Source organism: Meriones unguiculatus, chromosome 3 (genome assembly GCF_030254825.1).
Source record: "Meriones unguiculatus strain TT.TT164.6M chromosome 3, Bangor_MerUng_6.1, whole genome shotgun sequence".
NCBI lineage: Eukaryota > Metazoa > Chordata > Mammalia > Rodentia > Muridae > Meriones > Meriones unguiculatus.
Window position 1 is genome coordinate 25066959 of NC_083351.1, and position 18244 is coordinate 25085202.

Below are 18244 nucleotides of genomic sequence, written 5' to 3' on the forward strand. Positions count from 1 at the left end.
AAAGCATACATTTATTCCATGGAATTAGACGTAAGAAACACCTCATTTCTGGGTGTGGTGACACAAGCCTGTAATTCCCAGAACTCAGCAGTTAGAGGTTAAGAGAATGAGAAGGTCTTGATCAGCCTTGGCTATGGACTTAGTGTTCTTTTGACGTTCTAAATCAGCTTGTCTGCTGGAAACTCTCTGCTAGGCGGGCTGCTGGGAAACTCAGTCACAAGGTTTGGAGGTTTTGGAGGTCTCCCTTGTGCTGGTGGCTGCATACCGATGACATGGAGCTCGGGGAGGGGTGCTTTCCAGAAGGACAAGGTTTGTAGTATTCTCCAGTTCTTATGGCCAATGTCAAACTATCGTCAGCCTGAAATTACTGTAGGTGGGGCTGGGGAGAGGGGAACACAGCACACGTGAACAACTTCAAGAGCTCTGAAAATGCCAGGCTAGCGGTATACTCATATAATTCCAGCACTCAGAAGATCCTGGGTTCAAGGCCAGCCTGTGCTACATAAGGAGACCCTGTCTACCACAATAACTGATAATAGGAAAATAAAGGAAGGCCCTTGAGATGACTCTGTGAGTAAAGGAGCCTGCCATCAAGATTTACCATTTCTGCAAATTGTCCTCTGACCTTCATACAGGACCTGAGTTCAATTCCCAGTACCTGTCTTGGAATAGCAACCACTGGTAAATCCAGGAGAGGCAACACCCTCTTCTGGCTTCCACCAGGATGTACACACAACACACTAACACACACATGCACACACTCACCCTAACAAACAGCGTATCAAACATCTGTCTCAAAAACAAAGCCAAATAAAAAAAATCATAAGATAATTAGGAAGTGATGCACCAAACATTATTACAAGTTTACAATCTATTTTCAGATATAAGCTTCTGTCATAGCCTTCCTCTCTCCTCATCCTTGTCCTTCTTTCTGCTAGAGATTGATCCAAGACCCTCAAACACGTCAGACAAGTGGTCTACCCAAGAGCCACACCCGCATCCTTTCTTGGTTGCTTTTAGCTGTGGCTTCAGGCACACAGCTTCTTGATTCTTAATTTTCTCGCATGTGAAACAGGACGGCTGTCATGCAAGGCCAGGCACCCAGCATTTGTCCCATCACCTCATTCCTCTGATGCACAGTAAGGAGCAGGCAATTCCTGCTGAGCTATCCAGCCTAAACTATTTGGGGGAGGACTGTAATTGTCAGCTAGCTCCATCCTCCTGGATCTGCTTGGTCTAGTAGTCACAGTCTTTTTTGTTTGTTTGGTTTGTTTTGTTGAGATAGGGTTTCCCTATGTAGCCCTGGCTGATTAGAACTCACTCTGTAGATCAGGCTGGTCTCAAACTCAGAAATCCTCCTGCCTCTGCCTCCCAAGTGCAGGGATTAAAGATGTGCACTACCACAGCCTGGCTGAAACTTCTTTCAGATTTATTTTAATATTTTATGTTTACGAGTGTTTTGCCTGCATATATTATATGTACCATGTGCATGCCTTTGGAGGTCAAAAGAGGGCATTGGATCACTTGGGACCAGAGTGACAGATAGTGTAAGCCACCATGTAGGTGCTAGGAATCTAATCTGGGTCCTCTGCAAGAGTAGCAACTGCTCTTAATTGCCGAGCCAACTCTCCAGATCCTTACAGTCTTTTGAAAAAGTTAATTTTACGTGTATGAATGTTTTGCCTGCATGTGTGTCTGCTCACCAAGTATGTGCCCGGTGCCATGGAGGTCACGCTCACAGTGTTCTGCTGTGGCTTCCAAGGCAATCAGTTTGGTTTTTTGTTGTTGTTGTTTGTTTTTGCCTCGGCCTCCTAGAGCACTAGGATCAAAGGTGTGTGCCACCACGCCCAGTTAAGGTAACCAGTCTTACTGCCTGGGTACCCATCCCTTCCTGGAAACAGCAACACCCACAGGCCCACCGGAGGTTCTTGAAGATGTCAAAAAGAGCTGTGAATGCTATTCCCGAAAGAAAGCTGCTTCTTCCACTGAAATTTCTACATGGCTGATTAGCTGATTAATATGTCAGTGGTTGGCAAGAGGTTGGAATGTTGCAGATCCAGGTCTAATTCAATTATCTTGAGCCATCTTCAGTCCTTAAATAGCCATTCTTTGCTCACCTCTATGTCTAACCTAATATCCTGTGACTAACAGATAAAACATTTAAAAATGTATTAACGTAATGAAGCCCTTCTCGTCACTCTTTAAGAGGCTAATAGTGTCATCAGACAGCATGAGGCCTAGAGCTGGTATGTTCCTGTCTTCCTGTAACTGCTTACTTAATATTTCCATGGATGTACTTGATTTTGTTTGGTTTGGTTTTGAGACAATATTTTGCTGTGTATCCCTGGCTGTCCTGGAACTCACTTTGTAGACCAGGCTGGCCCTCAGTTCACAGAGATCCGCCTGCCTCTGCCCCCCCAGTGCTGGGAGGCACTGTGTACCACCGCTTCTGGGCTCCAACGTTATTTGAAAAATCTTTTGATTTACAACCTTCTTTCTTTTGTTATTATAAAAACTTCAAATTATTACCAAGTTGGAATATGGAATTTGGGATGACTTAATCTGTGTTCATATCCATGGTCATTCATATTTAATTCCAGAATAAAGTGTGCCTTACTCCCTTTGAAAAGAGAACTGTTTCTTTTGCCAAGGCCTCATTACTCAAGGACAGAAACAGTAAGAAAAAACTGCTGGACTCATATTGGTTTTCTCAGATGGGTCTACTTCATACCCTCCTCATCTAGAAGCCTGTGTTGGCTCTGGAATAATCCAGCTCCGAGTCTCCTGGAACTTGGCCTTGGTAAACAATAGCCCTAGCTGGTAGATGTCTTCTAGTCCTTAGCAATTTCTGGTTTTGGCCTGGCAACCCCTAAGCCTTCAGCAATCTCAGTCCCTCCTCCCAGGCAAGAAGGAGGGGGCACACCATATCAAGAAACAAGACCGCAAATTACAACCACCATCTACCGAAAAATCATCTCCCTATGCGTGTGCTGGCAAGATGTCTCCTGACCTTCTAGCTTAAGTTAGGGCCTGCAGGTTCCACACCAAGAACCAGTAAGCTTTTTCTATAAGGTGTAAATAGGTCAATATTTAGGCTGTGCAGACCAAAGAGCCTGTTATAACCAACACAAACAAATACATGGGTGGTGGCCATTCATTTATTTAGAGATAGGGTCTCTCTCCATAGTTCCTGGCTGTCCTGGAACTCATTTTGTAGACCAGGCTGGCTTTGAACTCACAGAGATCTGCCTGCCTCTGCTTCCTGAGAGCTGGGATTAAAAGTGTGCTCTCTCACTGCTCGCCATGAAATAATTTCTTAAACAACAAAAAAGTAACATGGATAGTTTGAGTCTCTTTTTTTTCAAAGATTTATGTGTGTATATCTGAGTGTATGCTACATATGGATGTAAGCACTATTAAGCATTCTTTCCAGTCCTGACTTTTGGTTTTGCTTGTTGTTGTTTTGAGACAGGTTCTGTATAGCTTTGGCTGTCCTGAAACTCAGAGCTCCACCTGCTGAGACCACAGATGTGAGCCGCTGGGCTCGTAAAAGCATGACAGAAAAAGTTTTATTTTAATTTTTTCTTCTGTCCTGGATTTGCTTTGTAGACCAGGCTGGCTTCGAACCCACAGGATCCACCAGGATTCTGCAGAGTTCATTGGGGCAATAGCAGAGAAAACCAGCCTTGCTGTAAAACCGGCGAGAGAAACAAACAAACAAACAAAAACCCAAAAAAACCTCATTGGGCTCTGTCATAAAACAGGGTGAGAGGCGGCTGCTGGAGAGAGCGAGGTCCATCCGGACTTCTGGGTCCCCCGAGGTCACACTATCAAAACAACAACTCTTGTCCATTTTGCATTGCGTCGTCGGGATTCCGGGTGCTCTTTGAGCGCCTTCCTTTGTCGGAGCCTCCCAGGAGCTCAGTGAGGCACAAATTATGCACCACACTTTATAGATACACGATTTGCTCAAGGTCACGAAACAGGAGAGGGCAGGGCCAAGAACGGCACCAAATAGGCCTGGCAGCCACCAGACCTCCGGCTTCCCACCGACGCAAAGAGGAGGGCGAGGGGGTGGGGCTCCGGCCCTCCCTCAGCCCCCTAGAGGCCTCTCCAACATGGTGGGGGCAGTGGCGTCAGCAACGCCCCCGCCCCTTCCGTCCATCTCCCTCCCTCTTCCTCAGGCCACCCAGGCTCGGGGGGAGGGGACGCAACACAGACGGCCACGTGACCTCCGATCTTTGGGCGCGTGACGCAAAGCGGCGGGCCCAACGCTCGCTTTGCCTTGTGGGAAATAGAGTTCGAGAGGTTGTCCGGTGAGCCAGGATAGAGGACTCTAGGACTACATTTCCCAGGAGGTAGCGGAGCAAGGCGGTAGCCGCCGTCGTCGGAGAGCGGGGACGCGGGGCGCGCTGTCGGGCGGGGGCGAGGTTCGGGCCGGTTGTGCCGTTGCGAGACTGCAGCTGTAGTCGCTTCGGCCGGTCCAGGTGAGTAGACGCAGCTAATGGGAGTTAGGGCACCGCAACTGGTGCCTGCGTTTCTGGTTTTTTCTCTTCTCAGCGGCGGCCTGTCCTCGGCCAGGGTAAGGCCTACGTGCGGCCGCTCGCCCGCGTTCAGCCCGGGCCTGCTCTGAGCGGGTTTGCTCGCTCGGCTCCTCCCCCTCCCCGCCCTTCAGAGCTTCGCTCCGCTTCGGCCTAGTCCTCTAGGCTCTGGCCGCCAGCTCTCTGGAACAGCTTGCATACTTTTATGCACTGTGCAGAAGTGACGGCTTCCCCCAACTCTCCCCTCCCCCTCCCCTGGTGGGACGAACCCCATTATTTGAATTGTGTGTTGTTTTTTTTTTTTCCGGGAACTCTTGAACGCCCTTCCCCCACCTGGTCTCCATTGGCCTCGTTCTGTCTTCTAGGGCGCATGTGGCAGATAGATACTAAATGTTAAGACTTCCGTTTCTTTTCTTCTCTCTCTTTTTTTTTTTTTTTCTCCTCCTGCCTTGTGGCCAAAATGAGCATAATCCAAATTTATCTCCTGTGGGAAAAATAGTTCCCACTTTTTCCTTGGGTTACAAGTGGGACTGACTTGCATTCCAGTGGCAATTGGCGTGTGTCTTGCTTATGAGAAGCAGTTGTGTCCCACACTTAAGCAACTTTTCTCGGTCTTCTCTGCCCTCCTGAATCTTAGAGCATGGTGGCAACACTGGTGCCCAGCAGTTGGAAGCCATCGGTGAGAGTACTGTGTTAACAGGGAGGTTGTTAATTGTGTTGAAGGAAAACTGCCTTCCTAGGGGCGAGGACCTAATGGGAGGGAGCCAGTAAAATCGGCTTAACCAGCTTTTGATTTTATATTTCAGTCTTCACTTCTAGATACTTAAAAGTTTCATTTTTTTTTTTTTTGGCTTTTTCTAAAATGGCAGTGATAGCACTGACTATAATAACTTACTGAAAACATTCAGTGAAATTAGTTGAAGATTGCTTAGCCGCTATTACCATGTATGGGAGTTTTGATTGTGGGTCCTGAGTGGAAAGGCATGTAGCATACTGTCATTTTTCAGACTTTTCCTAGTTTTGTTTGAGGAAATACTGCCTGTTTAGTCTAAGACAAGGCAGCTGAGATGTGTACATTGTTCTGTTAAAGATGTCTGGTGCCTTGAAACTTGTGGAAAAAAACAGTTCTTTGTTTGCAGTTCTTAGTTATTTGCAGACGTGTATCCTGAACTAATGTTAGTACTTGGTGAATCAAAAAGAAGTGGTGCAACTCCTTAGGCATGATTGCATTTTTTAATTCTTGTTTTTGCCCGAGACAGGGTCCAAGCTCTCCTCTAAATTGTATGTAGCTGAGACTGGCCTTGAATTCTTTAGTCTCCTGCCTCTATCTCAGTGTTGATTTTACATGCTTTTCCCACTACACCCAGATTGGTTATTTAAAAAGAAAAACAAAAAACAAAAAAAACCAAAAACAAACAAACAAAAAAACCCCAAAAACACAGGGTCTCAGATCCCAGCCTTCCCTCACCTCCCAAAGGTGACCTCCACCTTTGGATAAAATAGTTAAAAATAACTGAACATGTCTCTATGGTTGGGTGTGGTGGTTCTTGCCTTTAATTGTAACACTCAGGGCAGTAGCATGCAGATCTCAGAGTTCCAGACCAGCTAGAACTACATAGTGAGAACCTGTCTCAGAAAAGAAAGACATTTTAGCTGACCCAGCACTCTGGGAGGCATAGGAAGGCGGATCTCTACAAAGTGAGACTAGGACAGGCAAAGCTACACAGAGAAACCCTGTCTTGAAAAACCAACCAAACAAACCACTAATTTGATTTTCCGTTCTTTTAGTTTCCATGAAGGCTCTTCAGTTTTAGAGATGGATAGATTGACTTACTCTGGATAGGGCCTTTCCTGCCTCTTCTGAGTGTTGGTGACTGCTGAGATGAACAGTCATACTTAGTAAGATTGGTACTTCAGTCTGCAGACTAAGTACAATTCAGTTTGGGGTGCTGGTAATTGTTAGTGCTTAATGAAATTTTTGATATTAAGTATGGGCACTTAGGAATTTGGGTTAGTCAGTGAAATTATGGATCATATTTCTGGGGTGTAGTTCAGTGATAGAGTGCTTTCTTATTCAAAGTCCTTGTTTTGTCCTCAGTGCAAAAGAAAAAAAACCAAAGACTATGGAGAGCTGGACTTGGTAGAGCACGCCTTGAAAGACAGAGACAGGTTGATTTCTTGAGTTTAAGGCCAGCCTGTTCTACTTAATTCCAGGACAGCAGGGCCTGTGTAGAGACCATCTCGCAAAAAGAAAAAAAGAATATATATATATATATATATATGGATTATGAAAAGTGATCAGTTTTGTATTGGTTAATTTTTGGAAGAAAATGTTGGAGTGTGTCCAAGTTTAGTATAAAGGAGAGATTAGACTGCCTGGGGAAGCTCAGACTAGTTTATTTTTTGTTTTCTTCTTTTTCTATTTTTCTTTTTCCTTTCTTTGAGACAGGATCTCTGCAGTCTAGGATGACCTGATGACGTCTCAAGGACATCAGCCACCATGTCTGGCTTTTATATATTTTAGAATGAATAGATTTTTTAGAATGGTACCCTGTTTCTTTTGAAAATGATGACATCCTGAATTGAAGGAAATGTAATTAATGCTATTTGGTCAAATACTAGATTTTGGTGGATTGCTTCATAAATATCTAGGATCAGTGAACTACTTAACTGTGAATGGGTGAATGATTCACCAGTTCAAGGCCTGCCTGGCAACTGTTTTGAGACTAGTAGAAGACAGGATGTGAGCAGGTACAATTATAAATTGAGAAAAGTGGCATGGCATTAAGAAAGACCTAACGGCTGTGATTAGAGTGGTTTTGTTGTTTTGCTGGATTTTTTAGTTTGCTTGTTTTTTGTTTTAGAGAAAGTCTCACTGTGTATCTTTGGCTGGCCTGGAACTTGATATGTAGATCAGTCTGGCCTTGAACTCAGATCCATCTGCCTCTGCTGCTTCCTGAGTGCTTGGACTGTAGGTATGTACCATGCCTGGTTAGAATTCTTTTTTTAGGGAAGTGAGGAGCCAGTTCTGTGGGGTATCAAAGAGTACTCTGGTGAAAGGAATAGTAAGTGCTCAAATAGGGATGGATAGATTTCTTTCTCTCCCTTCCTTCCTCCTTTCCTTTCCTTTTTTTTAAGCCAAGTATGGCTGACAGGAATGACTGTTTTTAAGGTGAGTTAGAGAGGTATGGTAAGTTGCTGAGTGGATTTTTCATTAGTACAAATGAAGAAGAAAGATTTGTGATTTAGGTTGGGGGAAGAAATACGTATGTTACCTCACTTTTGCTGTACTTGGAAAATATTATAAGGGTGTAATGAAGAAGCTACTAGTCTAAGCTGGAGATGGTGCTCTTCTGGTGTGGAATAATGGAAGAAGCATAGGGTTTGGGGATTAGCTTTTTATTTTTATTTTTTATTATTTTTTTCTCTGCAAACAGGGTTTCTATGTAGCCTTGGCTGTCCTAGACTGCTTTGTAGAGCAGTCTAGCCTGGAGCGCAGAGGTCCGCCCGCCTCTGCCACCCATAGTGCTGGGATCACAGGCGTCTGTCACTGCCAGGCTGGGGATTACCTCTATGTTCTCCTGAGTCACAGAGTTCAAGAGGCCCAGGGTCTCTGTATAATTTTTATGCAGTGTGTGGGTTTTAAAAAATATCTCCATTGTATTCAGATAAATACAAAAAAGTTTAGCTATATAGGAGGCTAGGGAGGTAGGATTGCTAGTTCATTGCCTGCCAACAACTTTGTGGAGACCCCATCTCAGAAGAAAAAGTCAGGTGTGATGTCTCATGCCTTTAACACTAGCTCTCAAGAGGCTGAGGAAGGCCTATATGAGTTTGAGGCCAGCATGCTCTACATAGGGAGAGTTCCAGGTTTGGAAGTTAGACACTGTTTCAAAAAAACAAAAAAAGAAAATTAAAAAATACAGTGCAACTAGAGCTCAGTAGCATGTGCAAGGCCCTAGTTTGATCCCAGTACCACAAAAAAAGTAGTAGGAAGAAAGGAGAGAGATTAGAAAGGGCAGTAAGAGGGAATTAAATGATCAAAAATATATTACAAGCATGTTGAAAAGTCACAGTAAACTGGAGGTGATGGCGTATGCCTTTAATCCCGTACTAGGGAAGTAAAGGCAAGCAGATATTTGAGTTTGAGGGTCTACAGGACAGCCCTGTCTTGGAACTTACTCTGTACTCCAGGCTGGTCTCAAACTCAGAGATCCACCTGCTTCTGCCTCCTGGGTGGTGGGATTAAAGACTTAGGCTACCACCACCTGCTTCTTTTTCTGTGTGAGACTGCCTGGTTGCTCAGGCTGTCTTTGCACTTGGCAGATATCTGAGGACGGCCGAACTGTCTCCTTTAGGTCTTTTTTTTTTTTTTTTTTTTTTTTTTTTTTTTTTTTTAGATTTATTACTTATACAACATTCTGCCTGCACACCAGATCTTAGTTGTGAGCCACCATGCGGTTGCTGGGAATTGAACTCAGGACCTTTGGAAGAACAGTGAATGTTCTTAACCTGTGAGCCAGCTCCAGCTCCTAGGTCTTGTTTATAGATCCTTTTTTTTTTTAATTTATTATTATGTATACAGTGTTCTGCCTGCACATCAGAAGAGGGCACCAGATCTCACTATAAATGTTTGTAAGCCACATGTGGGTGCTGGGAGTTGAACTCAGGACCTGGAAGAACAGAGGAAGCATAGGCTATATCTATCTGTCTTAGCTGCCAATGGAACATCCATGTATTTCTTGTTATGGTGGAGGTTGAAATTTTAAGTCTTCTGGGCTAAATCCAGACTGTAGATTGATTTTTGACTCACGTGGAGTTAAAATTTGAATTAGTTATCAGCATTTGAAAATAGATATATGTAAATACAGATTCAGGCTGCTTTTGAAAAATTAGTTCTCGCAAGCTGTGGGTCTGTTTTACAGTAGCTATTTTGTGATTGAGACATATCTTTCCTGGTTGCCACAGACTTCAGCCCTCAGCATAGCCTGATGGATATCCCTGACATGCAGCTGTATCCTACTTGTCCATTTATTGTAGGTATTTTACTTTTCTTTTCCTTTCTGCATTTTTGATACAGGTCGTCTCTGAATGCTCCATAACTAGGCATGGTGGAGCTGGCCTGTGATCCCAGGACTTGGGACCCTGGCAGAGATACCAGCAGGATCAGAAGTTAGGGAACCTGGCTTACTAGAGGCTTGTTACTTTGCTGCCTGCAGCAATCTCAGTTCAGAAAATAATCCTGGTGCCTTATTTCCTTGGTGGCTTTTATTTATTTAGGCTTTTTCCCCTTTAAGTTTCATGTTCTGATTTTTTTCCCTTTTATTGAAAAAAAAATTTTTTTTTCTTACTAATATATCCTGATTATGTCTTACTGTGTAGACCAGGCTGGCCCCTGCCTCCTAAGTTATGGGATCAAAGTCTGGCCTGATAACATCTTATAAAAAGACTTTTTTTTTTTTTTTTAAAGGAGAGACCCCTAAAACATGGAAACACTTTGTTTTGTAAGTGAAACACAAGGGGTTTTAGAAGGCAGTGCCTTTAAAAAGACGTTGATTTACCCCCTGCCCATGCTGGCTTATGTTCAAAGTCTCATTTTTTTTTCTGCCTGCTTTGCTTTATAGCATCTGAAATGTGGCAACTGCATAGTTTAGTCTGTCTCAGAAGACAAGGCCAACCAAGCAAAGGGGAAGGCTAAGTACAAGAGTTTGGGGTAGGGGCTGGAGAGATAGCTCAGGTTAGGAGCACTGGCTGCTCTTCCAAAGGTCCTAAGTTCAATTTCCAGCAACCACATGGTGGCTCACAACAATCTATAATGAGGTCTGGTGCTCTCTTCTGGTGTGCAGCCGAACCATGCAGGCAGAACACTGTATATGTAATAAATCTTTAAAAAAAAAAAAAAAAGAGTTTGGAGTTGGTTGCCTCCCTCTAGTTCCAATAGCTTCTGAAACTGATGCAGGATGAAATGTTCAAGGCCTATCCAAGCTAGATAGCAAGTCTGCCATAGTAGCAGAGCATAGCAAGACTATTTGAGAAAAAAAAAAAAAAAAAAAGGGGCTCTGGGATGTAGAGAGCCTACCTAGCATGCAGAGGCTCTAGGTTCAATTTCCAGGACTGCCAAAAAAACACCCTGGAATTATTATTAGTATTTTGCTTTTAAAATTCTTTTTGCATTTTAATTTTATGTTTTTTTTGAGACAACGTTTCACTGTGTAGCTCTGATGGTCAGCCTTGAACTCCTGTCTGCCTTCCTGTACCTCCAGTACCTCCAGTGCTAGGATTGGACTGCCTAACCTTCCTCAACTCTTAATAGGCTTTGAATTACTTGGACCTTCTAGGAGAAACATTTTTCATTCCTTGTCTGTTTTAAGAACAATAATGTGTGTACATTTGACAGTTATAGAAACAATATATCAAAAGTGTAGAAATCGGTTTTTTAATAAAAGTTAAATATGGCTCAAGAAGCTTGAAACAGCCATATACTTATTCATTTATTAGTGATTTTGCATATTTAATAACTAATGGAAGTAAGGACTTAATACTTTTTTGGTTTTTTTTTTTCGAGACAGGGTTTCTCTGAATACTTTGATAGATGACTAGGTAGTGCTAGTGGACCACAAAAGAACTTCTCAAATGCATTTATCCTGCACTACATTTAGATTTAGTTATTACAAAGAATAATTTCCAAACCAGGGATGGGCAATTGCAGGCCCTTAATCCCACAGAGATCCATCTCCCTCTGCCTCCCAGACTGCTGGGATCACTGGTATGTGCCAGGGAACCCAGCTGACCTTGAACTTCTGATCTCTGCTTTCTCCACTTCCATAGTGATAGAATTACACGCTTGCATGTGTGCATATCTACCTGGCTTATATGGTGTTCCTGCATGCTAGGCTACTAAGCTACGTTCCCAGTCATCTTTTTTCCCCCGCCTGTTTTTTTCATTTTATTTTGGTTGTTCACTTTTTATGCAGACTGGGTTACTTTGTATAGCATTGGAACAAACTGTGTAGACCAGGCTGGCCTTAAACTCACAGAGATCTGCTTGCCCCTGCCTCTCCACTGGCATGAGCCAACATGCCCTGTCAAACATTGCATGTGGAGGTCAGAGAGCAACTTTCAGGAGTCTTCTGTCTTATGGATCATGCGGAATTCAGGCCAGTCTTGACATCAAGTGCCCTTACGTCTTTGAAGGCACCTCCCATCCCCAATTTTTTTTGAGACAAGATTACTTTGCCCATTCCATATTGACAATTTTCTTGTGTCAGCCTCCTAAATGTCAAAATATTATATAGTCAGGATGTGGATTATTATTATGTATGCCTGTAATTACAGTACTTAGAAGGCCGAGGCAGGATATACTAACTTCTGGGGTCAGTTTTTGTTACAGACTATACCCTCCAAGGGGGAATAAAAGCCAAAAGGATAAACTTTGTTTTTGTCTACCAAACTAGGAAACTAAATCTATGAGGCCAAATTTGTTTTTTGTTTTTGTTTTTTTTCTCTCCTGATTTCTTTGACAGGATCTTTTGTAGCCCAGACTGGCATTGAACTCTCCATCTTCTTGCTTTAATCTGTTGGCATGACTTGCCAATCTCTGTTTATTCTGGGTTGGTGTGTGTGTGTGTGTGTGTGTGTGTGTTTTGCTTGTGTTTTTTTTTTTTTTTTTTTGTTTAGGAGAACAGTTTTTTTTTAATTATTTAATTATTTTATTTTATTTTTTTAGTTATTTTATTTTTATTAATTACAGTTTATTCACTTTGTATCCCAGCTGTAGCTGCCTCCCTCATTTCCTCCCAATCCTACCCTCCCTCTTCCTCGCCTATGCCCCTCAGGAGAATGGTTTTTTGTGTTATTTTCTTAAAAAGAAAGCAAGTGCAGGAAGTAAGTTAAAAAGACTCCATTACTGCTTTGGGGCTGGAGAGATGCCTCCGTGGTTATGAGAACCCACTTCTCTTGCAGAGAACTAAGGTTTAGTTTCTGGTGCCTGCATGCAGTCTCAATTATTTATAACTCCAGTTCCACATGCATAAACGCAAAATACAGCTTTATAAAATCCTGGAAAGAATCAAGCCTGTAGCTTAGTGTCAGAGCTCTTGTCTAGCACATATAGATCCCTCATCCCCAGGGTTACACCAAAAACAATACCTGCTTCTGAAGGAACAGATGAGAAGTACAGAGATTGGATGAGGAGGGAGGTGATACAATTGGACCAGGTAATAGTATGATTGAGATGCTACAATAAACTGTTATTAAATTAACATAACAAAATACATTCATACCAGACTTGGTTGCATATGCCTGTTAATCTCAGCATTTGGGAGGTGGGATTAGTCAGAATCAAGGCTGTCAAGGATAGCTTCAGCTACACAGTTAGATTAGACACTACCATGTCAAAGAACCAAAATAAAAATACACTTACATGTTTTTCCTCTACTAAATCTCTGTGGTAAACTTGTAGGAAGAGGATTTGATCTTTAAACAGGTTAATGTATACTCAGGTATGGTGGTATATTCTTAATACAGTTGGAATTGGCTTTTTATAAAAACCTGTGAAAATGAATGACTATGTGTATCAAGTGGTTGGGGAATGATTATATGCTGTAGAGACCATGACCTATCCAATTTGGAATATTCTGCTTCAGCCTCCCTGATAGCTGAGTCTCTGGGTTTGCACCACTGAGTCTAAATCTAGTAATAATTGTATTTAAGAAAATGGGTAAAGGAGAAATGGCTCAGTGGTTAAAAGCACTTCCTGCTCTCCAGAGGACTGACCCAGATTTGGTTCCCAGCACCCGTAGTGGGCAAATGACAAAACAATGATTTGTAACTAGAGTTGTAGGGAATCAGGCACCTTGTTCTGTCTTCTGTAGGCATCAGTGCATTGAGTGAGTACACACACACACACACAATGAATTTTAAAAAAATGGTTAATATAGCAATTGGCTGCCAGTTTAGTTTTTGTTTTGTTTTGTGTTTTTTCTAGGCAGGGTTTCTCTGTGAAGCCCTGGCTGTCCGGGACTCACTTTGTAGACCAGGCTGGCCTCAAACTCATGGAGATCCCCCCACATCTGCCTCCCAGAGTGCCGGTATTACAAATGTGTGCCACGGCACCCAGCTAGTTTAATAATGGAAATTGGAAAAGCAGAGGTCATTTATTAGTTAAGTTAGAAAAGCTCAGTTTTTCTAAGAAAGGAGAAAATTGTCCCAATGGTAGAGCAAACTCATTTAAAATGCGTGCTGAAATTGTCATCACTCTCTCAGGACATGGAGAGGGGTCTCTGGGGTGAGTCAGAGATTATCCAAACTGCCAGCTCTGTTGTTCATTCTCTTTCCCTGCTGATGAAACATTAATTGCCGAGGTGAATCATGATCTTAGTAGACCCTTTGTATTGAGTAAATTCTCAGGAGAAAATTGCACAGGTTGCTTACACTGGGGATATAATAGAGGAAAAGTTTTAAATGAATGGCTCCTCAGCTTGCTGTTGGTTTCTACCCACCCATCAAAGACCTATTTTTGGGGGTTGGGTCCTTTTCGAGACAGGGTTTCTCTTGTGTCTCTGACTGTCCTAGAAACCAGGGTGGTCTTGAACTCAGATCCGCCTGCCTCTGCCTCCTGTAAAATTTGTTATATGTGTGTGCATTTTCTTTTCTTTTCTTTTCTTTTCTTTTCTTTTCTTTTCTTTTCTTTTCTTTTCTTTCTTTATTTCTTTCTCCCTTCCTTCCTTCCTTCCTTCCTTCCTTCCTTCCTTCCTTCCTTCCTTCCTTCCTTTTCTTCTTCTTTTTTTTTTTTTGAGACAGGGTTTTTCTGTGTAGCTCTGGCTGTCCTGGACTTGCTTTGTAGACTAGTCTGGCCTCTAGCTCACAAGAGACCCCCTATCCCCAACTTCTGCCTTCTGTGCCACCCAGCTTGTGCATTTTGTTTTAAGAGTAACTCAAAGCTCTTGTCAGTAAGAAAGAGCTGTTCCAAATCCTCATTCTAGTTTAAGACAGGGTCCTAAAACTCTAACATAGACCAAACTGGCCAAAAGCTCACCTGTCTTTTCCTCCCCAGTGGTAATACTAAAGGCTTCTCCTGTGCCTGGCTTCATATCCTTAATTTATTGATCAACCAATAGAGCTAAAAGCACTTTACAGAAAAAGGTTTTGGCTGAAAATTGCTCTCATTTGGGGAGTCAAGATTCTTGCTTGGTATCATTTAGGGATTTCAGCCTTTAGTTGCTCGTCTGTAGCAATGAGAAAGATTGCTTCACCTACCCATATGGGTGTTGATATTTTTGGAGGGAGAAAAAAAAAGGGAAAGAATGGTTTTCAGTAACTAAACAAAAGTCCAGAGTACATCTGTTATTAGTGGGTGGCTAGTAGTTGGGCTTAAGCTCACATTGCCACCACTTTTAGAATATATAGATCGCTTGCCTCTGCCTCCGGGTGCTATGACTAAAGGTGTATACCACCACCTGGCTTTTAATTTTGTTTTTATAACATATGGATTAAAAACAAACAGCAAAAATACCCTTAAGTTGTTTGAGCAGTAAAATTACCAGAATGACTCTTGCCCTTTAGGAAAGTCTTTAAAGCAGGTGTGAATATTTTCAATAAATTGTAAGATCTTAGAATTGAAATTTCTTACTAGTTTTATAGTACAAAATAAATAACAGGAGCCATTTAATAGCAGAAGTGTCAGAAAGAGGTCTGTAACTTGTTTCTTGAGTATAGGTGGGTTTCAGAGTGTTTGAAGTGTTTATTAGAGGTACCTCAGCTGCTCCTGTTGTTTCCCCTTTCTCCCCTCTTCCTTTTACTCTGGAGAGTACAGTCTCAGGAGAAACAAAGAAAATAGTAAACATGTTTAAAATTTCACCTGAGCTCTGTTTTCCTTCCCCAACTACCCTGAGGCAAATAGCACTATGTGACTGGTGGGTTCTTTTTTATTTCCATTCTCTCCCTTGTTGTTTGAGATAGGGTCTCTTTGTTTAAGGCTTGTCCTGGAACAGGCAAGGTGGTGTGACCTTTACTTCTGATTTTTTTTTTTGCTTCTTTCCTCAGTACTAGGATGATAAGCATACAAATACATACAAGTTTTATTTGGTGCAGAGATTGAACCCAGGACCTTATATGTGTTAAGCAGCTACATTTCTGTTTCTTGCTTTTGTGTTACAAGAATTTCTATGTACTGCCTTTAATGTGGCCGTTGAAAAGTTCCTATCTTCCCTTCCCTCTTTTTTCTGATATGCCAGATCATGGCTGAATCTTGAAAATGCCATGCCAAGTGAAAGAAGACCATCACAAGACCCATATATGCTTTGATTCTGTTGATAATATCTCAGGGAGGGATTGGTGTGATAGCTGAGTGATTAAGGGCACTTAGGTTCTTGCAAAGGGTTCCAGTTTGGTTTCCTGAACCCACATAGTGCCTCACAACCACTCATAACTCCAGATCATGAGTTTCAAAAGCATCTGACACTTGCTGACGTATTAAGTGCTAGGAATGTACCTTGAGTCCATACAGACTCAATAATATGATTTACTGAATACACTCAGTAAATCATAAAAATATACTGGAGGCAAGGAGGATGCTCACTGGGAAAAGTGTTTGCTGTGCAGGCCTAGCACCCTAAGAACCCACATAAAAGCCAGACACAATATGCAAGTTATTTTTTGAATTTTTTTTCCCCTTGACACCTTGTCTTGTCTTTTTGGCGTAGGGAGGGAAAACAAACACAGAGTCTCATTTTGTAATCGTGGCTAGCCTAGAGCTTTCTGTGTAGACCAGGCCGGCTTCAAATTCACAGAAATATGACTGTCTCTGCTTCCTGAGTGTAATGATGAAATGTCTGTACTACCACAGCTGGCCTTGACAATACTTATTAAATATGACTCTTCTACAAAATATGGAGATAAGCTATGTGGTGGTGGACTGTACACTGGGGACGTAGAGACAAGCTGATCTTCGAGTTCAAAGCCAGCAGAGTCTATATAGCCAGTTAGTTCTAGGAGAGTCAAGGCGACACAAACCCTGTCTCAAAAAAACCAAAGGGAAAAAGGAGAATGTGGAGACTAGAAAATCACCAAGGCTGGGGAGATGGTTAAGTCAATAAAATGCTTGCTGTGGAAGTATGAGGCCTTGAGTTCTGATTGCTAGAAATCTAGTGTTGGGCCAGAGAGGTTGCCCAGTGAATGAGATTGTGCTACATTGGTAGAGAACCTGAGTTTGATTCTCAGCCCCTACTTGTGACTCTAGCTCTGGGGAATTTGACTTCTGGCCTACACAGAGAAAGAGAGTACACAGTATGGTAGGAACTGAACTAAGGTCTTCTACCAGCAGTAGTACTTTTTTTTTTTAAGAGTTTTAAAAATTTTATATGCTTTGGTGTTTTGCCTGCATGTGAGGGTGTGGAATGCCCTGGAACTAAAGTTACAGATGGCCATGTGGGTGCTAAGAATTAAACCCAGGTCCTCTGGAAGAACTGCCAGTGTTCTTAACTGTTGAGCGGTCTCTCCAGCCCTACAGAAGTACTCTTAACTACTTATCTATATTTCTAGCCTCAAAACTCTACAAATAAAAAAGGGTAGAGTAAGGTTGTTTTGGTTTTTGAGTTGGGGGTCTCACTCTGAAGCTATGTACCTGTACCTATATAGACCATCTTATCCTATCCTGCCTCTCTTCCCAGGATGTTCATGAACATCCCTGGCTATGAGTTGGCTTTTAAAATAATTTTATTGTGAGCTGTCTGCAGTGCTTAGAGAAGTTGAGATTTGTAGAACTCATGAATTTGTTTGAATGTATCCTCTCACATTAGGTATAATATCTTCCAAGATGTCAAAAACAAACAAATCCAAGTCTGGGTCTCGTTCTTCTCGCTCAAGATCTGCATCCAGATCTCGGTCTCGTTCATTTTCAAAGTCTCGATCCCGAAGCCGATCTGTCTCTCGTTCAAGGAAGCGCAGGCTGAGGTAAGGGGTTGCGGTTTTGTATGTTGAGATGGTGATTGCGTTTGTTTGGGTATTAAAGGGCACCTGTCATGTGGCAGGTAGTATGGGCTTGCATTGCAAGGCTGTTTGCATCATTTCTGTTCTTTGACAGGACACACTTCCATTCACTATAGAAGAGATCATTTTATTTGTGTCTAAACTACTTGCTTGAAATCATACAGCTAATTATCTTTCACTAACTTGATTTGGCTTAAGCCAAACTTATTTATCAGCAGTGAAAGGACAACTAGGAATAATTCATTTGCCAGATGTTATGGGTACATATCTAATGTACTGGTCACTAACAAGTTGCATTTATTTAACAAAACAGATCTTAAAACTGAAAGTATTATAAACACCAGCAGTGTTCTTTTGCTAAAAATGTGAAAATGATTGTTTTTTAGTTTATCATGAATACGGTTTCAGTTTTCAAACCTTTAGTAATCATCTCCACTTCAGTTATGTTTCCAACGGATGCCCAGCATCTTCTTTTGATGGTTTCTTAAGACAGGTTTCTCATTGGTTGAAAGCATGGTGGTTTTGTTCTCTTCAAGACAGGTCTTGTCCAGGCTGGCATTGAACTTGGGATCCTTACATCTCAGCTCTTGAGTCCTGGAATTTAAAAGGTCTAAATTTCAGCTGGGCACAGTGGCATAGACCTTTAATCCCAGCATTCTGGGAGGCAGAGGCAGGCTGATCTCAGTGAGTTCCAGGCAAGCCTGGGCTATAAAGTG

At 42.3% G+C, this 18244-nt stretch overlaps 1 protein-coding gene across 2 annotated transcripts in view; it reads left to right on the forward strand.

Moving 5' to 3' along the window:
• Positions 1-4342: 4342 nt before the first annotated feature.
• The window catches only part of Thrap3 (thyroid hormone receptor associated protein 3), a 35468-nt gene continuing 21566 nt past the window's right edge, over positions 4343-18244 (forward strand). For both annotated transcript variants that reach the window (XM_021646576.2, XM_021646577.2), the window contains exons 1-2: positions 4343-4487; positions 17339-17492. In XM_021646576.2, coding sequence (XP_021502251.1) covers positions 17356-17492 — 137 coding nt within the window. In that variant the 5' untranslated portion in view covers positions 4343-4487; positions 17339-17355. The remainder of the gene's footprint in view (positions 4488-17338; positions 17493-18244) is intronic.